The 26,598-nt window shown below is 42.7% G+C and overlaps 1 protein-coding gene across 3 annotated transcripts in view; it reads left to right on the forward strand.

Annotated features, from left to right (window-relative positions):
* The window catches only part of CDK19 (cyclin dependent kinase 19), a 171,213-nt gene that overhangs the window by 57,577 nt on the left and 87,038 nt on the right, over positions 1–26,598 (forward strand). For 2 of the 3 annotated variants that reach the window (XM_004580323.2, XM_058658650.1), the window contains one exon: positions 3,163–3,238. In XM_004580323.2, coding sequence (XP_004580380.1) covers positions 3,163–3,238 — 76 coding nt within the window. Of the gene's footprint in view, positions 1–1,362; positions 1,559–3,162; positions 3,239–26,598 lie in introns of those variants that run through there. The other variant, XM_058658697.1, reaches the window with a different exon arrangement.

Consider the following 26,598-nt stretch of genomic DNA (forward strand, 5'->3'; position numbering starts at 1 on the left):
ATGGAATCTCTCCAGAATCCACTGGCTGACATAGTCCACTTTAGAATCTCCATTCACCCAGATTTTCACTGCCAACGCTTGGCTGGGGTAGATGATCAGTTTGTCTGTCCTCTGTCCTCTCTTCTGGTACCAGGTGTCCTCTGCAGGCTCCAATGTACTGCCATATTCTCCATGTGCACCTGGATATGCTGTCCACTGCTCTGTCTAAGCCACTGAGGCAGCCAAGCTCTGACACATGCACTCCATGGTCAGACCATGGAACTTGCAATTTTCTCCATGGTTGGAATTCTGAATCCAGCGGTTCAATTGTGGGGATTCCCAAAGAAACTTCACAAACATGTTTTGATGTTTTTTATTTTAACTTCTCTTTTAAAATTATTATCATATTAAAATACAATTCCATAGTCCCTGGGATTTCCCTTTCCTCCATCCTTTAAGTCCCCCCCCCCCCGAATTCCCCTATATTATTACTATAGTATAGTTCTTCATAAACGGTCATATGCCCGTCATTGTGGGCATGGACAATGGCAGAGTCCAGCATTCTATTGTCAAGATATAGTTAACAGTTTTGAAAACTTCGGCTTTGCCATCAGTCAGGGAACACGCTGCAGAACAGCGACAAAATACAGAAATACTTATGTAATATATAAAGGCCTAATATACTTGCTTGTCCCGTCCATCTTCCGACTCAAATGCCATCATCTTGGCTAGTACCTGAGCTTTCACAAGACTCCGCAGCAGGAGCTTGCCGGACAAGCCTCTCAGGAATCCACCTCGGACCATTTTCATTTTCTGGGAAAACACAAACTGATCCTCGCCCCCAAATGAGGATGGGATCTGGGCCTTGCTACTTACCAGTCAAGGGATCCTTCCACATTACATAACCCTTCTGCTTCTGAGACGGATTCCAATGACGATCTGCAGCAGATCGTCCTTCAGCATCCAATGTTAGGAAATTTAAGATAAATAATACAAGGTTCAAATGATCTCGGGGAGTGCTATATTCCCCCTTTTTTGTTTTAATAAGGTAATCCTAATAGTACGGTTGGCACGTTCCACAATACCTTGTCCTTGAGGATTATAAGGAATACCTGTAATTAGTTGTATATGGTAGGAGGCAGCAAAATCACAAAACTTACTGCTAGTATAGCAAGGACCATTATCAGTTTTGATAACTTTGGGAGTTCCCAAGATGGAAAAACATTCATAGCAATGTGCTAGAGTATGTCTGACTTGTTCTCCTGTTTGAGGAGTAGCTAAAATAAATCCAGAACAAGATATAGTTAACAGTTTTACTGATAGTCCATTTTTGATGAGGATGTAGAGATGCATACTGCATTGTGTCCTCATATCTGGATATGATAATCTCCATTACTCCATTATACATCCTCTTAAATTAATAGCCACAAAACAAAATCACAACAGGAAGAAAAAATAGAAACTTACATCACCATGAAGTTAAATAACATGCTACTGAATCACTAATGTGTCGCTGAAGAAATGAAAAAAAAAATCAAGAATCTTTTTGAAGAAAATGATGCTGTTGTATAATCTATGAGTCAGTGAAGAAATTAATGAAATAGAAAATGTTTTGAAGAGATGAAATTAAAAAAAAATCAAAACCCATGAGATATATTTTTGCTGATCTTTGTTGGTGATATATGTTTCTGAAGGCACCAAATAGATGGGTTTTGTTTGTTTTAATCCAGTCTGCTAATCTATGACGTTTGATGAGTTTAATCCATTTGCATTCAGGGTTAATATGAATGGGTGGTAATTTGATCCTGTCTTTTGTTTTTAGTTTCATTTCTTCAAAATACTTTTTTTTTTTTCTCATATTATATTCTTCATCTAGTAAAACTGCTGTCTGTTGGTAAACACAGAACGGGGAAACGAGGACTAGCTGGGTCGGACCAGGGTTATCCTGTGTCACCTCTGTAACTGGACAGAACCTTCACACCCTGGAGGTGCCTGGCTGAGGGTCTAACATCACCATAAGACTAAACTGGGAGGGCATGGCTCCTGTTTCCATAATCATCAGTATGAGCCCTAATTAAAGTGTGCATCTGGGACATCAGGTTGATTCTGGGTATCTACTTGAGTTTGCTTACTGTGACGTACTCGCTACTCATCACCATTACTGAACTGCTGTCTTCTATTGGTTAATCATTCTGGAAACCTCAGTAGTTCTCTATAATGTCTAAGGCTAGCCTCCAGCATTTGGAAAAGGCAGTGTAACTGCTGAGTTTCTTTTGGGGTTCCTGAGTGACATGTTAATTTTGTGGTTGTGGTTTTTTTTTTTGGAGGGGGGGAGGTTAGAAAGTTTTATTTTTTAAAAAATGTATTTACCTATTTTTATTATTTAAAATATTTAAAATAAATAATTAAAGTTATTTATTTTACTTGAAATAACTCCCTCTCTCAGGGAGGGAGATAGAGAGAGAGAGAGGAAGATTGAGTGCACTTCGATATGTTGGTTCAGCTCCCACATGATCACAGTGGCCAGAGGTGGGCCAGTCCAAAGGTGGTAGCCAGGAGCTTCTTCTAAGTCTCCCACATGGTGCAGGGGCCCAAGGCTTTATCTGTCCTCCACTGTTTTCCCAGACCATCAGCAGGGAGTTGGATTAGAAGTGAAGCAGCCAGGAATAGAACCGGCTCTCGGATGGCGTGCTGGCGCTACATTATTTTACTTTTTTGAATGCGCTATGCTAGATGAGAACCAGTGTGTGCCTTTGGGTTCTTCCTCTTGTAAACACTTCTCTTACCATGAAATTGTTTTAAATAGATCCATGCGTTCATGTTTGCCAGTTATTTTTGTAGTTGGTGTTTAATGCTTTCATAGAATTAGGACAAGAGTGGAATTATCTTGCAATATATTTGAATTTATATTTATGCTTATTTACTTTTTAAAAAAGCCTAGTGTTTAATATCCTGTTTCAAGTTTGAATTTTGTGTCTTGGCTCTGTCTGGTGTTTTCACTGTGACATGAATCTGGTATTTCATTTTTCACAATTGAGATAGTATAAAAAATAGTAAGCAATGTGTAGCATAGTGAGAATGTTTACATATCACTGGAAGTATTACATTTGTTTTGGCAGCTATAATTTTGAAACTGAAGGTAATATGGAAAAGTGAAACTTTCTTTTTGTTGTTCATTTGCAGAAAAGATGAAAAGGAGTATGCACTGAAGCAGATTGAAGGCACAGGAATATCCATGTCGGCGTGTAGAGAGATTGCGGTAAGTGGCTACAAATATTCCTTTTTTTATCGGTATTGGAGATAGTTTAATGTGAAAATTTCATTGATGTATGTAATGCATGGCTGTTTTACAGATGTCAAATAGTGGGACGAGAAATCTGTGTAGGCTGAGTTACTGGAAAGCTATTTTTGAATACCCTCTTAATCATATTTAGGATTGTTAAACAGGAATACTAAACTAAGTGATGACTTAATTAAAGTTATGATAGGATATAATTTTAATTTATTTTAAAATTACTTAAATTTTAAAAATTATTATTTTTTTTATGGGAAAGGCAGATATACTGAGAGAAGGAGATATAGAGAGAAAGATCTTCTGTGTGCTGGTTCTTTCCCCAAGTGGCTGCAATAGCTGGAGCTGAGCCAATCTGAAGCCAGGAGCCTCCTATGGGTTTCCCACGTTGCCGGAGTCCAGCTCCAGCTGAGTTCGGAACTCGCGAAGGGCGAGTGGATGAGGCGCGAAGAAAGAAAGAGACGGACCACCAGGATTCCTTGATCATAGCGGACAATGCGAGAAAGCTGTCCGCTTTATTTATACAAAACAGTCAAACTCTGGCTCAGACATTTTACGTCATGGTCAAGTGGGTGTTTCTAAGGATAATTCTGCCATTTGTTTTACCTTAAAACAATAGAAGTTCCTGCTACTGTTCTTATTCTACAACTTAATCTTGTATCACAAAGAAAAGGAGAACCTAAAGATCAAGGAAAGAATGAAACCCTAAATATAGGTCCCGTGATTAGCATATGGTCAATGGGGACAGCCAAGACAGTAGGAATAATAGAAGACCCTTTTGTAAGACATTATTATTGACATTAACCTCCAAGCTCACATTGTGTAAAAAGCCAGCCTCACAGTAGCAAATGATGCCTGGATGGATTAGAATTCTTCCGCAGGGTGGTCCGGTATCCATGCAAAGGAAGGTGGAGCTGCATTCAGGTGGTTGTAGAGGCATCCGACCCAGCCCTGCCGTACAGTGGGAAATTCGCTGTGGCTCTGCCTGCAATGGAACAATACTCTTCACACCATCCTGTCCCCCACATCCACTGCATGGACCCCAACACCACGTGATGCAGGTTCCCAAGGACTTGGGCCATCCTTTACTGACTTCCCAGGCTACAAGCAGGGAGCTGGATGGAAAGTGGAACAACTGGGACATGAACCGGCACCCATATTGGCAGATGCAAGACTCTAGGACTTAGCCAGCAGGCTATCATCCCGGCCCTAAAATTTATTTATTTTTATCATAAGGGTAGATTTACAGAAAAGGAAAGATAGAAAGAAAGATCTTCTATTTGCTGATTCTCTCCCAAAATAACTGTAATGGCAGGAGGTAAACCCATCTGAAACCAGGATCCTGGGACCTCTTCTGGGTCTCCCACAGGGTGGCAGTAGTCCAAGGATTTGGCCCATCCTCTGTTGGCTCCTCAGGTACATTAGCAGGGAGCTGACTGTGAAGCAGAGTGGTCAGGACCCAAAAAGGGGCTTCTATATGAGATGCTGGCACACTACTGCCCCTGATCTTATGTATTTTAAATACTTTTAATTTAGTGATAAATTTTACTGGTCACCAGAAAAGCAAGATGATCATTATAGGATAATTCCTTAATGAAAAATGTCTCCTCCCCTTTCCCCATTTGTATGATGCACTGAAACATCTAAGAAGTGGTTGTCTGTAAGACTACCTACCATTTACTGAGGCTTTACTAGGTAGCAGGCTTACTAAATACTGGAAGCGTTTGTTAAATTTCTGTATCAATCTTATGAAACAAATACGTGCATGCCCATTTTACATAACAGACAAACAGACAAAACCATAATCATGGCTTTGAATGCTTATTATTATATTATTACCTTCTTTAATAAAGGTTGTTAATTAGGGCTTTATCATATTCTATCTCTTGGGGATTTCTGTCTCTGTTATTAAACATTTGAATGCTATTTAAAAATGAGACAGTTGTTGATGTTGTCCACTTCTGTATGGATTTCTGTCTGTGATTTAAAAACTGTCATGTGAATAAGCAAGCCACAGAGGCAGGCTTCTGCTTCACTCTGGTGGAAATACCACTTTGTCACTTTCATCCATAGGGAAAAAACTCATGTAAAGGAATCCTTAGGTCTAGAAATCAATCTCCCTGTGGTTAAGTTAATGCCAACTTGTAGTGTCCTTATCTGTGAAGGCTAGGAACTGCAAATTCCCTTCTAGTGATAAATTCTTTGGCTCTAGAACCAGAGCCTCCCTCTGGACTCTATGTGCCTGCGGAGCAGAGAGATCTTGTTTCTCTCATCCAGCACGCACATGCAAGTGCCCCATCAGTAAATGCACCAAAGAACAGAATAGAAATACTATATTAGAGGTTTTTGAATCTGAGTTCACTTTGAAATGTAAGTGTATTATTTGAAAAATTTCAGGGTGTTACTGTTTTCTTAAACAAGATTAATATTTATTTTCATTGGAAAGTCAGATTTACAAATGGAGAGAGAGAGAGAAAAAGATCTTCCATCTGCTGGTTCACTCCCCAAGTGGTTGCAACAACCAGATCTGAGCCGAGATGATCCAAAGCCAGGAGACAGGAGTCAGGAGCTTCTTCTGGGTCTCCCATTCAGGTGCAGTGACCCAAGGCTTTGGGCTGTCCTCTACTGCTTTCCCAGATCACCAATAGGGAGATGAAAGGAAGTGGAGTAGCCTGGACATGAACTGGCACCCATATGGGATCCTGGTGCCTGAAGAGGTAGAATTAGTCAATTGAGCCATTGAATTGAGCCCTGTTTTCTAATTATTAAGTTGTATTTGTAGTGGCCTTCTAGAGTAAGTATTTTATAAGTGATCTGTAGCATCTTCAGATTCCTATATATTCTTTAGCCAATATGAATGTCATTGATGCATTGTTTTTCTGTTAAGAATACTACAATTGGGGCGTGTCATGGTAGCCTAGTGCTAAAGCCCTCACCTTGTGCATGAGCAAGGATCCCATATGGGTGTCTGTTCGTGTGCTGGCAGCCCTGCTTCCCATCCAGCTCCCAGGTTGTGGTTTAGAAAGCAGTAGAGGTTGGCCCAAAGGCTTGGGACCCTGTTCCCATGTGGGAGACCCGGAAGAAGAAGCTCCTAGCTTTGGATTGGCTTGGCTCTAGTTGTTGCGGCCACTTGGCAAGTGTCTCAGCAGGCGGAAGATCTTTCTCTCTGTCTCTCTTCCTCTCTCTATATTTGACGTTCCAATAAAAATAAAATAAATCTTTCAAAAGTTAAAAAAGAGTACCACGATTTAGAGCACAACTTTTCAGCCTTGCCTCCCGTAAGGTAATTGTGTGAATAACAGAATTTTAAGGTATTTGTTAATCATAAAGTCCTATAGCAGATGTCCTGGAACCTGTGGGTGCTGGTGTCTTCATATAAATTACGAGTGTGCTGGAGAAAGTTAACTTTTTTTTTTTTTTAATAAAAGAATTATGCTAGGAGCCAGTAACTTCCTCTGGGTTCTCCCATGTGGTACAGGGTCCCAAGGCTTTGGGCTGCCCTTGACTGCTTTCCCAGGCCAGAAGCAAGGAGCTGGATGGGAAATGAAGCAGCTGAGATGCACCCATATGGAATACTAGCATATACGGGGTGAGGATTTTGCCACCGAACCATTGCACCAGTCCTGAAACTTAACTCTTAAAGTCATTCATAGACTTAATGTTGTTATTGAGAGTTTACAAACTGTGCCGTTTGTGGGTTAAACAGTGCTTTATCACTGTGTTAACCTGTCTTCCCAGAAGAATTAGCAAGGGGCAAGATTGAAAGTGGAGCATGTGTCCAGTTCTCGAATTGTTGCCTGCCAGTGTCACAGGTGGCAGCTTAACCTACTGTACCTCATCCCCAGCCCCTCAGGCGTGGGATTTCAACAAAGGCAGTAGGGGAGAGGGGATGTTAGCACTCAGGTCGTTGCTGGAGAGGAGAGAGATGGAGCAGGCCTGAGACATTAGATTGTTGTTTCCCTCAGTCAGTCTTGTGTTGCTGAGAAGCTCTGCTCTGTCATTCATCTTTGCTCAGTTTTCAGTATTGTTTATTTGAAATACGGAATGCTAGAGACTTGCCCTGCATAGTTTACTCCTCAAATGCCTGCAGTGACTGAGGCTGGGCCAGGCTGAAGTCAGGAGCCTAGAGCTCAGTTCAGGTTTTACGTGTATTTGGCAGGGACCGATCTCCTTGAGCCATTGTCACTGACTCCTAGGTGTGTTCATAGCCTACCAGGACTCAACCCCAGCCACTCCAGCGGGGAATTGTAGGTGTCCCAAGCTGCAACATAACCACTGTGCCAAATGGCCAGATGCCCGCCCCTTTCCTCAGTTTGTTGAGTGTATATATATGTCTTCAAGCATCCCAGCACTGGTGTTCCTGTGCTGAGGAGCAGAATCTACTGTCATGGACTGCCACTGTCACCTGCAGTTCTTGTATGCAGCAGCCCGTGGGGAAAGACATGGCAGGCAGAGGATTTCAGCCCTGTTGCTTCTGTTGCTTCCACAGTGGCACAGCCGGCTGCTGCATCAACTTCAGTGGAATGCTTGGAGCTTCCCTTTTGGCATAAAGGAATAAGCCTTTGCCTTTTAAACTTATGGAATGGAATGGATAGAATGTATGTTTGCTGAGAACTCTGAGAAGCACTTAAAATGTCTGTCAGCAAGGCTGTGATTCTATTTCTGTCAACCTTACTACTATTTTGTCAAATTTCATGTGTTGAAAGTTGAGACACATCTGTTTAGTCTCACTAAGAGTATTTAATTCTAGCATCCTAGTCGTTTTCATGTTTTTTTTTTTCCCCAAGGGAAGTTTCTTCTTGAAGATGTGTTCAACTTTAGGAAAGTAGAGATTTGTAGAAAAAGATGTGTCATGAAGATAGTTATTTTACCATTTTTAAAAAGGGGGAAATTAGCTATTGTAAGGTTTTTGTCAAAAATGCTAATAGGGGATAGCTAGAACTATCCTGAAGAACAGGAAGTTAGCAGGGGGAATCACAGTTCCGCACCTCTGGACATACTATAGGGCAGTGGTTATCAAAACAGCGTGGTACTGGCACAAAGATAGAGAGGAAGATCAATGGAGCAGAATAGAAACGCCAGAAGGAAACCCACACAGATACAGCCAAATAATCTTTGACAAAAAGACAAACGACAATCCAGGCAAATGGGAAGGTCTGTTCAATAAATGCTGTTGGGACAACTGGTTGATAGCCTGCAGAAACAAAAAAATAGATCCACATCTCTCACCATACACTAAGATCAGATCTAAATGGATAACAGATCTAAACCTACATCCAGAAACCTTCAAACTTTTGGAAGAAAATGTTGGAAACACACTGGAACACTTAGGGGTAGGCCCTCACTTCCTAAAAAAGACTCCAGATGCAGTAGAAATCAAGACCGAAATAAACAATTGGGACCTCATCAAACTAAGAAGCTTCTGTACAGCTAGAGAAACAATCAACAAAGTAAAAAGGCAACCCACAGAATGGGAGAAGATCTTCGCACACGACATAGGTGATAGAGGGCTAATATCCAGAATATACAAAGAGCTACAAAACAACCAAAATGTCAAAACAAACAAGCCACTCAAGAAATGGGCACGGGAAATGGGCAGACACTTCACAAAGGAACAAACCCAAATGGCAAATAAACATATGAAAAAATGCTCAAGTTCCCTGGCAATAAGGGAAATCCAAATTAAAACATCAATGAGGTACCACCTAACGCCAGTAAGACTGGCCCACATGAATAAAAGCACCAACGACACTTGTTGGCGAGGTTGCGGGGAAAAGGGAACCCTACTCCACTGCTGGTGGGGCTGCAGGCTGGTACAGCCTCTATGGAAATCAGTATGGAGAATATTCCAACAACTCAAATTCAACATACCGTATGATCCAGCAATAGCACTCCTAGGAATATATCCAGAACACTTGTTCTATGAGAAACCAACATGCACTCCTATGTTCATAGCAGCACAATCAGTAATTGCAAAAACATGGAAACAACCAAAATGCCCATCAACAGAGGATTGGATAAGAAAGCTATGGTTCATCTACTCCATGGAATACTACTCAGCTATTAAAAAAAACAAAATGCAGTTCTTTGTGGCCAAATGGGCCAAACTGGAAACCATAATGCTAAGGGAAATGAGCCAATCCCAAAAGGTTAAATACCACATGTTTGCCTTAATTTAAGATGATATGATGTTATGTATAACATGTTATGTTTTGAATGTTATATGTTGTGTATAAACTAAAATTGAAGTATAGGTGAGGTGGTCACAGAAGGTGGCTGGGAACCCGCATTTACTTTTAACATATTGGTTACTCATTACTATGTCAATTAATTCCATAATGATGTAAATTTTTGCTGATGGTATGTTGGAGCTTTCAATTGACTGGGATGATACTCTGCTGGCTCTGTCATCAGACCAGAGAGGATATACCTAAGAAGCCGTTGAACTTGACGGGACAATAAGATGCTGGGCTCTATGTTTGGTATATGCTTGCAATGGGGAAATCTCAACTGAACTTGAGCTGTGGTTATGCAACAAGGTGTAGGAATCCACCATGGTGGGAGGGTTTGGGGAGGGGTGGGGAGAACCCAAGTATCTATGTAACTGTGTCACATAATACAATGTAATTACTGAAGTTAAAAAAAAAAATTTATCTGTAAAAATAAAAAATTTAGTAATAAAAAAAAAATAAAAATAAATAAAAAAAAATAAAAAAAAAATGCTAATAGGGCCTGGCACGATAGTGTAACGGGTAAGGTCCTCACCTTGAACACGCCAGGATCCCATATGGGCGTCAGTTCTAATCCCAGCAGCTCCACTTCCCATCCAGCTCCCTGCTTGTGGCCTGGGAAAGTAGTCGAGGAAGGTCCAATGCTTTGGGATCCTGCACCTGCATGGGAGACCTGGAAGAGGTTCCTGGCTCCTGGCTTTGAATCGGCGCAGCACCGGCTGTTGCGCTCACTTGGGGATTGAATCATTGGTTGGAAGATCTTCCTCTCTGTCTCCCCTCTGTACATCTGCCTTTCCAATAAAAATAAATAAATCTTTAAAAAATGCTAAGAATAGTTTTTTTAGTAGACTTTTAATATGTTGTATTATGATTTAGAAGTTTGGCATGTGTTTTGGGAGAATAGTTCTAAACAGGTTAAATTTGAAACTACCTTTTTGCCAGATCTCTTCTTTGGTGTGACCCTTGTATTCTTCATAAAAACAAATTAAAAATGTTACTCTTGGGATTGAGGACTGGTTGAAGGGTACGGTGTGTTTTTATCATGTACTATATTTTTTCCAGTATATATTTAGTGCCATTTGTAAAATAGTATCACTGGTAACGTTTAGAATTAAAAATAAAATCTTGTGAGAACTAGGGGGTGGCATTCACTGTTATTTTAGGAAGGTTATGGGAAGTTGACCCAGGACCAAGTGCATGACGAGACCCATGCTGTGGCGTTCTTCCTCTCCTTGCAAGAGCTGAAAAGGTGCAAGGAGCCCGATAGCAAATGGACCCTGTACTTGTTTGTTAGCTTATGTGGCTCTGACAGCACCCAGCGTTGTATTGCATGTCTGAGTATCTATTATTCTCCAGGTATTGTGCTAAATGCTGAAGCTGTTAATAGTACAGAAACAAAAATTTCCCATTTGTCTCAAAAAGTGTATAGCTTTGGCAGAGACAGATAAGAAACTGTTTTTTCAACATGGTGTCATCTGTCCTGTAATGGTTTATACATGGTGCCAGACGAGCGCCTCCTTTTTACTTGCCTATCTGGGAAGGCTCTTTGGGAATTCCGTTGCTGCCTACATCAGAAAGACAGATAGCAGCTCCCTGAGTGAAGAAGGGAGCGTGCAGAATTTGGCCAAAGAAAGGACATGCAGGAAAGTCCAGAAATTACCTAACATAGGAAACAATCCAAGTGCCTGCCAATAGGAGAATAGATGAACTTTATGATATATCTATAGACTGAATTACCACTTAACTGTATGCAAGGAAAACTGATAAACACAGTAACGTGGACCAGTCTTAGAGGTATGTGGCCTGTGGGTTAAGATGCTAGGGAAGAACAGCTGTGTCCCTCATTGGAGTACTTAGGTTAGATGTTGTGCTTTGGCTCCTGACTCCAGCTTCCTGCTAATGTACCTTTCTTTCTTTTTTTTTTTTTAAAGATTTATTCATTTTATTACAGCCAGATATACACAGAGGAGGAGAGACAGAGAGGAAGATCTTCAGTCCGATGATTCACTCCCCAAGTGAGCTGCAACGGGCCGATGCTGAGCCGATCCAAAGCCGGGAACCTGGAACCTCTTCCAGGTCTCCCACGCGGGTGCAGGGTCCCAATGCATTGGGCCGTCCTCAACTGCTTTCCCAGGCCACAAGCAGGGAGCTGGATGGGAAGTGGAGCTGCCGGGATAAGAACCGGCTAACATATGGGATCCCGGTGTGTTCAGGGCGAGGACTTTAGCCTCTAGGCCACGCCGCCGGGCCCTAATGTACCTTTCTTGAAGTAGCAGTAATGGTTCAAGTGTATGGATTTCTACCACCCATCTGGGAGATGTGGGTAGAGTTCTCAGCTCCAAACTACTGCCTCCTGGCCATTATGGGAATTTTAGGAGTAAATCATTGTATGGAAGCTGTTCTGTGCATCTCTCTACATCTCAAAAACTAAATAAATGAATTTTAACAATTGGGTGAGTAAAAGAAGCCAGGCACAAAAGAATGGATACGGGTATAATGTCATAAATGTGAAGTTCAAAAAGAGACAGAACTGTTTATTGTGATAGAGATCAGATTAATTGGTACCTGGTGTGGAAGGGAAAGGGGCATTTGGGAACTTTATAGGGTGATGGAAGTATTCCAAGTGTTGATCTCACTGGTGCTTACACAACCATATCAAAGTTTATCAAAGTTCAGGTTGGTCATTTAAGACCTGGGCATTTTCCTGTACATCAAGTTTATCCCAATAAAGTAGTAATAAAAAAAAATGAAATAACAACTAGGGAGCTTGATCCTTTATGGAAGGAAAGAAGTTTCATATGATTAAAAGGAAGAGTTGAGGACAGAAAGGTTAAAATGTCAAATTAGGGCCATCTTCAATGACTTTGTAAACTACTAAAGATTATCCCAAGAGCTTCAGCAAGCCATTGAGGATTTTTTTTTAAAGATTTATTTATTTTTACTATAAAGTAACATTTACAGAGAGAAAGAGAGACAAAGATCTTCTCTTTGCTGATTCACTCCCCAAATGGTCGTAACAGCTGGAGCTAAGCCAATCTGAAACTGGGAGCTAGGAGCATCTTCTGGGTCTCCCACAAGGTTGCAGAGTCCCAAGACTTTGGGTCATCCTCTGCTGCTTTCCCAGGGTACAAGCCAGGAGCTGGATGGGAAGTAGAACAGCTGGGACATGAACTGGTGCGCTTATGGAATCCTGGCACATGCAAGGTGAGGACTTGAGCCAATAGGCTACCTACCATACTGGGCCCGCATTGATGGATTTTAAGAGGGACATTACTGAGTTTGAATTTGAAAACTGTCTTTGCCTACCCAAATGGATTGGAGATGCACAAGAGTGGATGAAAGACCTGTTAAGAAACTTGCTGAAGCCCAAGTGAGAGATAATGGTGGTGGTTTATATTGGAGTGTTGCAGAAGGTCTGGAGAGAAATATTCAGAGTTAAGAGAGAATCAGGCAGCAGAAGGCTAGATTGGCTCTAAGGTTTCACTGTTGGTCAGCTTAATTGGAGTTTATTGAGTAATAAAGCAGGGATAGATAATATGTGGAGAATTAGATAAAGATGGTAAGCTGATTGCTTGGTTTTGGTAGAAACTTAAAAGGTCATAAAATAGGGGTGGCACCATAGCATAGTAGGTTCAAGTCATCATCTGTGATGCTATCATCTCTGTGGGTGCTGGTTCGAGTCCGGCTGCTTCACTAACAATCCAGCTCCTTGCTAATGTGTGTGGGAAAGCAGCAGAAGAGAGCCCAAATCCTTGGGGCCTTCCACCTTGCACCCTTATGTCAGTGCCACAATTCATGGCTTTAGAAGGAACCATCTCTGGCTGTTGCAGCCATTTGGGAAGTCAACCAATGAATGAAAGATTTTTGTCTGCCCTTCTTAGTGTAACTCCCCTTCAAATAAAAATAAATATATTTTTAAAAAAATGTATAATAATAATGTAATAATTAGAAGTCAAAGAAGCTATACAATTTTAAGAAATGTAGTCTGAATCGCTATATCTCTGTTTCAGCTCTTTGTTATCCTTCTCATTTCTCCCTATGAAGAAATATTTATCTCTAGTAAGAGATATATAATTTGTTATTCACAGTCTGTACAAAATACAACTGTTGAACATTGAATCATCTACACAAATAGGAAAGAAAACATTTGTGGTTTTACTCCAGGGGAGTTTCATGGAAGGCCTTTGGTATAACCCTCCCTATTCATTGTGAGTAGCTTATAACATGTATTGAAATAACCTATGAGACCCCTTCCAAAGGGGGCAGTTCAGAGGACTTAAGTGCTTAGTAAATTCTGCTCTAAAAAATTGACATGTAATGTAAAACAAATCCTATAAAATTAATCTTTTAAAATGTTTAACTTATTTGAGAGATAGAGAGAGAAAGACAGTGTGAGTTTGCCAGTGTTGGTTGACTTTTCATTTGGCCAAAATGATTAGTGTTGAGTCAGGGTCAAAGCTGGGGATGCAGTCCTGCTCTTCCATGTGGATGGCAGGAGCCCAGCTGCATGAGCTGTCAGCATTGTCTACCAGGCTCTTTGCTGACTGGAAGCAGGAGCTGGAGCTGACCATGGAGAATAGATATTCCAGTGTGGACAGTGGTTGTTATTGAAATTTGTTAATATTTATTTGAATGACAGAATGAGACAGAGGGGAAACAGATAAAGAGATCTTCAATTTCAGGTTCACTCCCCAAATGGCCAGAATAGTTAGGACTGGGCCAGAGTGAAGCCAGGAGTCTGGACTCCATCTGGGACTCCTATGTGGGTGGCGGGAGTCCAAGCACCTGAACCGTCTTCTGCTGCCTTCCTAAGCACATTAGCAGGAAGTTTTAAGTGGAGCAGTCAGGACTCCAGTGTGCTGTGCCACAGTGCTGCCCCTTGGGTGTCTTAATGCGGCTAAATGCCTGCTCTCAATGCTTTTAAGAAATATGTTTCCTGATATTTTAGTTTGATCACACAGTTGTATGGCTGTCACCACTACCTAGTTCCAGACCATTTTCATTATCACAAAAAAAACTTATACTCAATAATACACAATAGTAGTTGTTTCCATTCTTGCTCACCCATCCCCTGGCAACCACTAACCCACTCACTCTCTATTGATGTACCTGTGTTTTCTTTACGTTGGCATGTCTCATATGTCACCACAGCTAGTGAACCTGCTCTGTAGACTGGGAAGGTCATTGCTCCTTGAATTGTTCTGTCATTGAGGAGCTCAGATGCTGTGGCGCTGGTGATCTGGTGAAATGGAGGTTCTCATTCAGTGGGTTTGGGACAAGCATGCCTGGGGACCTGGGGGCAGTCCCAGCTTGTTATTCCCCCCCCCTTACCTTCTGCTGCACAGCAGCACACAGAATTTGGCACATATTCTTTCGAAAAAGAGAACAGGCAACTATGCCAGCTTAATAGTAGTATATTAACACCAATGTGGCATTGAGGCCTGGAATGTCCGCTAGCTGTTGGCTGCTTTTCTCCCAGCAATGTAACACTTGGCCTAGGTACGAGTCAACCTACGCAGTTGCCTACAATTGGGGTCACTGTCTTTCAAGATGAAAGTCAGGGGCCCAGCGGCGTAGCCTAGCGGCTAAAGTCCTCGCCCTGAACGCCCTGGGATCCCATATGTTAGCCGGTTCTTATCCCGGCAGCTCCACTTCCCATCCAGCTCCCTGCTTGTGGCCTGGGAAAGCAGTTGAGGACGCCCCAAAGATTTGGAACCCTGCACCCGCGTGGGAGACCCGGAAGAGGTTCCAGGTTCTTGGCATCGGATCGGCGCAGCACCGGCCCGTTGCGGCTCACTTGGGGAGTAAATCATCGGATAGAAGATCTTCCTCTCTGTCTCTCCTCCTCTCTGTATATCTGACTTTGTAATAAAATAAATAAATCTTTTTTAAAAAAAAGATGAAAGTCAGCCTGGTTAAGCCGAGTGCAGAAAAATATTTTGAGAAACTCATTGTGATTCCTCCCCTCCTTCCCCACCTAGTTTGGGTATATAATAAATCACAACAAGGGAGCTTGGATTTGCTTTTAAAACTCCAGATGAAGGCAGAGATGGGGACTTAGCTGCCTGTCCACGTTGATAGAGGGAAAATTCCCAAATCGAAGGTAACTAAATGATTTTTGCTGTTACTGTTTATCTTAGTATAAAGCTGTATTAGTATCTCTGCTGAGTATGTGAAGACATTTGAAGCAGTTAACAAATGTTTATTTAGTCCTGCAACTAATGGTTTGAGAACACAAATTCAGTCAAGTGTAAAATCATAGGTTTTGTGTCCGACAGATTTAGAGCCTATCCTAGCTCCTCTTAGTAGCACTGTTGCCTTAGGTAAATTACTAATTTCTTATTATCCATAGAAGTAGGAAGAATAATGTTTGCCTAACAGAGTTTTCGGAAAAATCAAGGGAACTAGCCTGTGGAAGTGACATACCTTGGTGCTTAGCATGTAGGATTCATGAAAAATTAGGCGTGACTATTGGCCGCTCACTGTGTATTGACTGTGTATTAGGCCCTGTGCATCTGTCAGGATATTTAATGAACATGTACACAGTGTGATAAACATTAAGGAGAACGATGTTGCCGTGACAGGGTCACAGGGACACCACTTAGCCTTATGCATCAAGGAGGATTTCCCCAGGACAGTGACACTGGTGCAGGCACTGAAGGATGAACAGCAGCCTACTAGGAAAGGGCTAGCAGAACACTGTATGAAAGCATGAGGCAGCCTATGTGGCATAGGACGGTGTGAGGGTTCTATGGGTGAGGAAGGAGGAGGGACAGAGCTGTCTGCAGGACCATAATTGATGACTGGATAGATGTTGTTTTAGATCTTGGAATTTAGCAGGGGAATTATTTGATGTAACTCAGTTTTTATGTTACCACTTGGATTGTGACATCAGTGGAGAAGAATAGAGATGGAGAAGAAGATACAGAGAAAATCATTAGAAATTCATTACAGAACTCAAGGCTGGGAAAAATAGAAGGAAGTGGAACAATCTTTAGAGCTATACCTGAAGCCATATTGAACTGGAGTTGGGTAGCAAGGGAGAAAGAGAAGAGGCAAACATCTCTAGGGTTTTTTGTTTTTTTTGCTTTGTTAGTTAATTGAATACATGGCATTGGCTCTTTCTAAGAGAAGAACTTTGTAAGGAAACTAATTTGGAGTGGGGACAGTTGTTTTTAAGGAGATGTTTAGTTTTGAATTCCATTGAGACCTTTAAGGGGAGGGGAACTGTGATGGCCTGGGCACTGAAAACAATTGCACAGCAGCAGTGTATGACTTGGTTGTTTCTCTATTCCAGTTTTAGTATATGTGCTACTAAAGCGAAACCAGTTGTTCCTCTTTGAAAGCTTAAAAGCTGGCTGGGAAGAAAAGGCACATTGGAAAGAAGGTTTTAATTTAAAAGATAGATAGATGGATCAATCTCCAATCAGTTGATTCCCTCCCCAGACACTCACAACACTTGCAACTAAGCCATAACCAAGAGCTAGGATCTTCACCTGGGTCTCCAGTGTGGGTGGCAGAAGCCCAAGCACTTGGTTTTACCAACCCCAGATCCTTTGATTCACTTACAAGTAGATATTGGAAGGACAGAGTGCAATCTAGATGTACAGGGACCCTTTAAGTCCGGTGGGAAGAAGCTCTTGGGTTGGCTCCAATAAAGGAAACAGGGAAGGGTTTTTCTGGGATTTGGGATACTTTGGTCTACACTTGCCCGGCGTTCTGATTCATCCCCTTTAGCACACCACATTTCAGTTTATATCTAGGCTGGTGCTCTGCACATAGCTCGCTCTGTTTTTTTAATTTTATTTTTGATGATGATTGCATAGTTGAGAATGGTACATGCCTATATGGACCATGTATTAGGGTGGGAAAGACTGAGGAATGGGAGAAAATGAACAAGACCATTGTTTCCAGTTTTCTTTTTTTTTTTTTCTTCCTGTATCTGGGGGAAGAGGAGAGGAAGGGGAAAACTCGCATCCAGCATTTTAACCATGTCATTACCCGGGGATGTGGGACGACCACCCGATGTCATCCCAGGGTCCCTGATGTGGAGCATGCTCTGAGGGTTCAGCTCAAGTGGTTTCGATAGTTGTGAAATGGTGATTTCATTGCTCCAAAATTGAGGAAATTCTTCCAAGGTTCATTGGTTGACATAATCCACTTTAAAGTCTCCATTTGCCCAAACACTTGCTGTCAATGCTTGGCCAGCAGAGTTGTCCAATATTTGTTGCCCTCCATCCTTTGTTATGGTACTAGATGTCCTCTGCAGGCGTCAGTGAACTGCCACATCACCCGTGTGCATTTGGCCATACCATTCACTGCACTGTCTTCAGCAAATGAGGAGGCCCAGCTCTGACACATGCACTCCACGGTTTGACCTGCATTTCTCCCCATGGTTACAGTTCTGAGTCTAGGGATCCAGCTGGAAGGTTCCCAAAGAAACTTCACCAGAGGTGACCTCAGAACTGACTCCTGTGTGTGCCAGCCAGTATGGGGTCTGGTTTAGTCTGTTACATACATAAGCTTACACACACACTAGTGGTCGCAGTTGTCCAGTCAGTTCTGTCTCCAGCCCCATCTTTCATGCAAATCAGTGGATGCTGCGGCCCAGTCCAACCTTGCACACCACACACTCGGCCCTCATGTACACCAATAGGAATTGTAGCACAGTTGGAGCAGCCCCGAATAACCCCCTCCAGGCCTGCCCCCAGCCCCAGTTCCTGTGCATGCCCATGGGTGCAGCAGACTAGTCCAGTCTGTCCCACATCTCTTGGCTTTTGTACACACCAGTGGGTGCTGCAGTGTAGCTCAACTCAACAGACCCCACTATCTAGCCCACATTTATACTGTTGGGTGCTACTGCCTGTTCAGTCATGTTCACCCCAGTCCTACTTCTCCCATCCAAGTACTAACCAGGCCCGACCCTGCTTAGCTTACGAGATCAGGCGCGTTCAGGGTGGTATGGGCTGCAGCCCATCAGAGGGTTTTCCTACAATTTCCCTACTAGGCCCACTCCCAGCCCTGAATTTTGCACTTCCCAGGTGGTTCTATGGTCTAGCTTGACAGACTTTTCCTCCACTCCCAGCACTTGCTAGTTGATGCTGCAGCAAAGCAGTTCATGTAGGCCAATGAATATTATATCCCTGCCCAGCCTGGTCTGCTCCCCGTCTCAGTTCTTATGCTCACCAGCAAGGAGCCTCCTCTGTACCCTGGGATCACTCCCTTCCCCCTCCCAGCTGAGTGTTATGTGTGCTGGTGGGTGCTGTAGCACAGTCTGGCATGGACTGCTTCACCTCAGCATTTGCTGATGGGTTCTGCAGCCTGGCCTGGTCCGGCCTGCTACCAGTTGCAGCTCATGCTAGTGGGTGCTGCAGCCTTGCCCAGCTCACCCAGCCCCTTGTCCCAGCCTTAATGTGAACTGGCTGGTGTTGTGGCCCAACCCAGGTTGTCCTGCACTCTGTCCTGGTTCTCACACCTACCAGTGAGTTTTATGAACTGGCCTGGCCTGGCCTACTTCCAGACCTGAGCCTCATGTATGATGGCAGGTACTGGGTACTGTAACCTGGCCTGCCAGTCTCGTTTTTTGTGCTCACCTGTAGGGACTGTGTCCTGACAGAGGAGTTCCCTAAGCTCCTCTATCAGGTCTCCTCCCGGTGGCAGATCTTGTGCACAGTGGTGGTCTTTGGTACAGTCTGACTTGGCCCAGCTTGACGTGGCCTACCTCTTATTCTGGCAGGAACAGTGGCCTTGCACAACCAGTCCATACCTCTTCAGGCTGTTACCAGCCATGCCTGGTCCATGGCCAGACACAGGTCTCATGTGGCTCAGCAGGTGCTAAGACCTAGCCCAGCCCTTCTTACACCCACCCTGGCTCTCAGGAGCACCACCAAGTGCCTGAGTCTAGCCTACACTGGCACAGCCCAGACCCAGTCCACACCCATGCTGAGGGACAGTACAGTCATATCCAGCTCAGTTCACTGCCCCCATTCCAGCCCTTGCACTCAACAGAGGGTACCACAACCCAGCTGGCGTGTCCCCTTTTTCCTTTACCAGGCCTGCTTCCAACCACTGATTTTGTGCATGGCAGTGGTTGTTCTGACCCAGCTCAGCATAGGCCATCCCCCATTTTGGCCTTTGCCATCGGATACAGCTGTTTGGCCTGGGCCTAGCCCAGCCCATCCCTAGTCCCAACTCTTACTGGTGGGTGCTGTAGACTAACCTTGCTCAGTCTGCCCCCATCCGTGGCTTTTATGAAGACTGGTGGGTGAGATAGCCTAGCGCATGGCCTGCACTCCATCCTGGCTCCTGCACATGCCAGTGTGCTAAGGTTTGACCTAGCCCTTCCTGGTATGACCCCTCCCCAGCCCCCCTGAACCAGCCCATACACTTGCCGACATTTCGGGCCTGATTCTGGCCAGCAGGAACTATAGTCCACAAGGGGAATTACCCAGTTTCTCTCACCAGGTCTACTCCCAGACCCATATCTCATGTGGGCCAGTGGGTGCTAGGTTCTTACTTGGTATAGTTTGCCCACTCTGTCTCAGCCCCTGCAGCTCAAACCTCCAGGCCCCTACAAGCCTGCCAGTGCTGATGGAAGCTTTACATGTAATTCTTTTTTTTTTGTTTGTTTTAAAGATTTATTTATTTTTATTGGAAAGGCGGGTATGCAGAGAAGAGGAGAGACAGAGAGGAAGATCTTTCGTCTGATGATTCACTCCCCAAGCAGCTGCAATGGCTGGTGCTGAGCCAACCTGAAGCCAGGAGCCAGGAGCTCTTCTGGGTTTCCCACATGGGTGCAGTGTCCCAGGGTTTTGGGCCATCCTTGACTACCTTCCCAGGCCACAAGCAGGGAGCTGGATGGGAAACGGGGCCACCAGGGTTAGAACTGGTGCCCATTTGGGATCCCAGCATGCTCAAGGCGAAGACTTAAGCCACTAGGCTGTCGTGCTGGGCCCTTTGCATGTAATTCTTTCATTTGTGTACAACATGTTCAAAATGACCATGTTGAGTGGTTTTACTCAAGGAAAACCATATTATCCGTCCCATTGGACTGTTCTGGGCATGTGTACCAGTTTGGGACATCCTTGCAGGGCAGTAGTGTGCATGCTATGGTTAGAGTCTAGATACTGCTTGCTCTTGATTGGTTTGGAGTTGGAACTTTACTTTGTGTGTCCTGTTTCTCACTGTTGCCTCCCAGGGTGTATGTTATCAGGAAGCTGGAATTAGTAACGGAGCTGGAACTTGCAAGATGCCAGTATCCCAAGTAGCATGTTCATATCAGTGTCAAATGCCCACCCTGAGTTACAATTTTAAAGTATGATTTCTGTTACAACACTATGAATGAAGTCATTCTGAGAGAGTAGTAGTGTAAGGGGAGTGAGACCCCTTGGACTTGGGATCTCAGCACTATTTAAAATTGGCTTTAAAGGTTAAGCTGTATGGGAGGGAAGGAGTAGGAAGAGAGAGAGGGGCACATTCTCCATCAATAAAGGGGAAAAATAGTGAAAAAGCGATGTGACAGTGGTGGTCAGTTACTAGTTAAATGGAGCAGTTTAGCATTCATCACACATCAGCCAGCAATCTTTAGTCCTTATTAAGTTGCCCGTTAACAATATGTTCTGATACCCCTCATGAGAAATTATTATATATCATAATTCTATGCCATGTTGCTTACCTTTTCTACTTACCGAAAAGTTTCTATCATTTAAACCTATGATTATATTGTTGAGCTGTAGTATGGTTATTAATACTGTTCTCCAGCAGTGTTATAAAGGCATATCACCAAAAAATAATTTTCCTTTCCAGCTTTGTATCTTACGAGCGGGAGGGATAGTATGCAGTGCAACACCTTGTAGACTTACAGGGTAACTATGAAAGTGCAGAATGTTGCTGTCAACTCCCTGTGTGTCCAACATTCCTCTTTGGATCTGGCATTCTCTGCTCCATGACTGCCATCAGTGGGCTTTGCCATCCTCAGTGTCTAGATCCTGGGTCTCTCTAGGTATGCTTCCTTTGGCTTGATGGGTTTTGTTTCTCACTCATTTGTGGGCTTGTTGCTACAAACAGAAACATAGTTATTTCCTAATACAGATCAAATACACTTAAACTCAGAATTCAAAATTATCCATTTAAGGCTTGAAACTCTCCCCTTGCCCACCGTAGGTGTTTTTATTTATTTATTTATTTATATTGGAAAGGCAGATGTACAAATAGAAGGAGAGACAGAGAGGGAAAGATCTTCCATTTGCTGATGCATTCCACAAGTGGCCACAGCAGCAAGAGCAGAGCTAATCTGAAGCCAGGAGCCAGAAGCCAGGAGATTCTTCCGGGTCTCCGACGCGGGTGCAGGGTCTCAAGGCTTTGGGCCATCCCCAACTGCTTTCCCAGGCTACAGGCAGGGAGCTGGATGGGAAGTAGAGCAGCTGAAAGATAACTGGCGCCCATATGGGATCGTGGCACGTGCAAAGCAAAGACTTGAGCCACTAGGCTACCATGCTGATCCTCCACTGTAGGTATTTATAGTTGGCATTGAACATTTCCAGGTTGACCTGGTGTCATCTCTCACCCAGTGCCCCGTGTTTGGTTTCTCCAGGTGTGTGCTGAAAGAGGGCTCAGGGTGCTCTGTGACTCAGAGGACGCATCCAGACCCCTGACCTGGGACATTGCTTCAGCCCTGTGCTTCCCCTGTCTCCTGGGAGAAGGTCCAGAGAGCATCTATTCTTAATCAAAACAACTGCTGTTATTTTGCCTTTGCTAATCATCTCTTATTATCTCCTAAACTGTTTCCTAATATTTTCCCTCCCAAGTACAGGGGGAAAAAGTGTGCGAAGGATGTTATTGTGTGATTATAACAGAAGAATTGAGATGCTGGGATTATCTTGTTTTTTTTCTTTCTGCCTAATCAGATGGGAGCAGGTTTTCTCATTGTTCTTTGAAGCTACTGGTGCTTTAAAATGATACTAAAATGTTGTTCCCATAGCAACATCTTACTAGTTTCTTAGGGCAAACACTGCATCTTTTACAAGTTAGATTGAAAAAGAAATGCTTTCTGAGAGAGTTTATTTATAAAATCGAGCCAGAACTTAATTGTTTATTTTTTAAAGCATTGCTAAGCATAATGTAACAGAAATTTTGCATATTGATATAAAGTGTGCTTCTCAGTGTTTCTTGCTTAGGAAGAAAATCTATCTGAATTAGCCAAAACCTGCATTCCTAGGTTTGGGTTTTGTGGTGCAACACAGTTAGCCACTGCTTGGGACCCAGCATGGTGATTTGCATCCCTGCTGCTCTGCTTCCAATCCAGGCTCCTGCTGATGTGCCCAGGAGGGAGATCCGTATGGAGTTCCTTATTCCTGCTTTGACCTGGCCCAAACCTGGCTGTTTGGGGTAGATATATTCATTTATACATACATAAATTTTATCTTCCACCAAAAAAAAATAGGAGAAAACCAACTAGAATTCTCGGCATGCTCCCTCTCATAATTAGATTTGAGTCACTTGAATAGAAAGCTTAAGTCCTGCTGAACATCGGTTAAATGATTTAGGATTTCAGGGTTGGTGTTGTGGTTTATCCGGTAAAACTACTGCCTGCAATGCCATCATCCCATCTGGGCCTGAGTTCAAGTCCCAGCTACTCTACTTCTGATTCAGCTCCCTGGAAATATGCATGGGAAGATCAGAATATGGCACAACTTTTTGGACTTGTGCACCCATGTGGGAGACCTGGAAGAAGCTTCTGGCTCCTGGCTTTGACCAGGCCCAGCCCTGGCCATTGCAGCCATTTGGGGAGTGAACCAGTGGATGGGAGATGGAAGATCTCACTGTCTTTTCCTCTCTGTCTGTTACTTTGCCTTTTGAATAAGTAAATTAGATTTTGTTCAGGATCCATGCCTATGAGGCTTTTTTTTTAAACCTACCAATTTTATAAAATTGGTGTTAAGATATTTTAAAGCTTTTACATTAAATTATCTTAATTTGTTACCCATCTTGTATTTTTCCTGTTTATCCTTAATATTCAGTTGCATCTAGATAATTGCTTTGTTATTTTTCTAAGAGGTGTTATGAAGACATTGTATTTATAACTAAAACTATTAGTCCCATAGTTTCCTTTGCTTTTTTTTTTTTTAAGATTTATTTATTATTACTGGAAAGATAGATATACAGAGAGAAGGAGAGACAGAAAAAATTTTCTGTCTACTTATATACTCCTCAGGTGGCTGCAGTGGTTGGAGCTGAGCTGATCCAAAACCAGGAGCCAGGAACCTTCTCCAGGTCTTCCGTGTGGGTGCAGGATCCCAAGGCTTTGGGTCATCCTCCACTGCTTTCCCAGGTCACAAGCAGGGAGCTGGATGGGAAGTGGAGCATCCGGGATACGAACTGGCTCCCACATGGGATCCTGGGCATGCTCAAGGCAAGGAATAAGCCACTAGGCCATTGTGCTGGGTTCTCCTCTGTTGTTTTACTGATTCTTCAGTAAATTTACTTAATGTGCATTGACTTAGACTTTTGGAATTGTTTTTTTGTTCAGCATTCTAAACACAAGGACTAATTTTATGTGTTACAGATTGGCCACTATTCTTTTCTTTGTGGCTATGATTTTTTTGAAAGTCATGGATCCGAGAGATATCTTTTGGAACTATCACATTTTTCAGAGGGTGAATTTAATGCACTTTGATTATTGGCTCATTCAGTTAATCCCAGATGCTGGAAAAAGCATAGAGTTATGTAATTCTTTCCCATTGAAGGTTACAGAGTGGGTATCAGTTTGAAAATCTCTGTGATTTTGTTTCCTTGGCTCATCTCTGTTCACAGAGCCATTTTGGAAGGCTGCCTGGTGCCCTTCCTCTAGCTGTGTCATCCAGAGTTCTGGTGGCTTCATGTATGTACATCATTTCCTATTTAGGTTGTTATATGTGAATGCTTCTTGATATTGTGCTGTAATTTTAGATACATACAGTCTAGGCACAGGAACAAAGAAAGATCATCCTTATCTAAGTGCCTCTTTTAAACAATATAGGGAGTATGTTTTATGTAATAGTTCTAGATTTTCCCTGCTTGATGAGTAGGTCTTGGATTTTCTTACAATAAAATTTTCAAGTTACATTTTTCCATTTTTGCTTTCATTGCCTTTTCTAGGCTCTTATCATTTCTTTATGCCTAAGCTTTCCCAATAGCAATAGTGTTCTGTTCTCCTTTCCTGTCTGCCAACTTACCCTAAATATAGCCACTGGATTTATCTTCCCAAACTAGAAAGTGACACAATTGTATCAGTCTTGTGCTCTAGGACCTTGCCAGGTAGGGCCAGACCACCGAGGGAAACTTTGAGGAGGATGGGAAAGGATAAGGCTGGCGACCTGACAGGGTGCTGTGCTAAGGGTCAGCTGGACAATATGCCCAGTCAGGCTCCTGCACCCCTTAACACATTGTGTGCTTGCTTTGTTGATATGGCTTCTTTATCTTTTTTCCCCCACATACTATAGTAGTTTAAAAAAAATGTTTCTGAACAGTAGTGATAGATTGTTTCAGAACTAATTTCTGTACTTAAGTTAGCAATTGCAGCTTAGAAAGATTTTCTCTATTATATTACATTTATAATGGCTAATTTTTTAATGATTCCCTTTTAAGCCACTTTTCTTAGAATATATGTGTTCTAATCTTTTAAGCTTATGCAATAGATGATTGCTAGCAATTGTATGTAGACTACATATAAAAGATATATTAACTGTTATTGAGCTTTGTTAAGTATTCTTGCTGAACAATAGAAAATCTGGAGCAGTTATGTAAGTTTTATTTATTTAGAACTTTTGGTGGTGGACTCAAGAGGAAGTTTACAAGTAATTTTATCATTGTTTTGTAGGTCTGGAGTTTAATATTGTTTAAGCTTAAAAAAAAAAAATCTAAGGACTGAGAGGAACTCCTCCCTGCCTGATTCTTAAATTTTTAAAATGTGTTTTACTTATTTATTTGAAAGGTAGGCAGACAGATATCTAATCCATTGATCTATTCCTCAAATGCTTACAACACTTGGGCTTTTACCAGGCCACAGTCAGGAGCCCGGAACTCCTTTGGAGTCTCCTACATAGTGGTAGGAACTCTAGTACTTGTGCCATCTCGTGCTGCTTTCCAGGATGCACATTAGTAGGAAACTGGATTGGAAAGAAGAAATGAACTTGACTCTAGGGATTCCAATGTGGGATGTGGGTGTCTCAAAGCACAATCTTGGTCTATTCTTGCACTTTGCCCTCTTCCCTCCAATGCTGTTATCCCAGTTAATATTGCGGTTTATCACCCATTCCAGAAGTGTTTGACATGAAACACTGTTATGCACATGGATTCTGCAAGTTGCAAACTTATAGAAGCCCTTCCTTAGTTCTATGATGACTAGGATCTCAGAGGAGAAGGCATGGAAATTGTGATCAACTCAGTCAACTGCTGGCGGCTGTAGTAATTGGATGGTTTGTTCATCAGTGTGTCTAGCACCTGGACTGGGGCTATTGGTCAGAGAACCTGCACATGGCCCCTTCACAGCATTGTGATCTCATAGTAGTCAAAGTATCACAGTAAGTAGGGAGGGGAAAAAAAAAGGCATGATTTTTTTTTTCTTTTTTGACAAAACCTGTTAATCTATGCAGTCACTTTCTTTCATTCTGTTGGTTACAAGTGAGTCACTGCACACCCAGACTGGTTAGGGAAATTAAACTTTTCTCTTTTAATGGGATGGGACATGGCAAAGTTGTGAAGCAGAATGTGGGATGGAGATGCTGTTGTGACTTATCTTTAGCAAATCCATTTCTGCCACAACAGTCCAGTCTAACACTTGTGCCTATTGTTCCTTTTGAGCCTATGTTTTATGTAGTGATAAAGCATGAGAGACTCTTCCCTAAATTCAGTTTAGTACATTGGGAGGAGTCTGTGAACTGAATGTTGAGAACATCTTTAAAAATTTATATTTGATATTTTTTCCTATAATTTGGAAGTTTTGGTTTGAAATTTAATTTTCTTCTAAGTCAAAATTGTGGCCAGGAGTTGGTTGCAGCAGTTAGGACACTGCTTGGAATACTTGCATCCCATATTGGAATCCCAGCTCCTCCACTTCTT

This window comes from Ochotona princeps, chromosome 1 (assembly GCF_030435755.1).
Source record: "Ochotona princeps isolate mOchPri1 chromosome 1, mOchPri1.hap1, whole genome shotgun sequence".
Taxonomy (NCBI): domain Eukaryota; kingdom Metazoa; phylum Chordata; class Mammalia; order Lagomorpha; family Ochotonidae; genus Ochotona; species Ochotona princeps.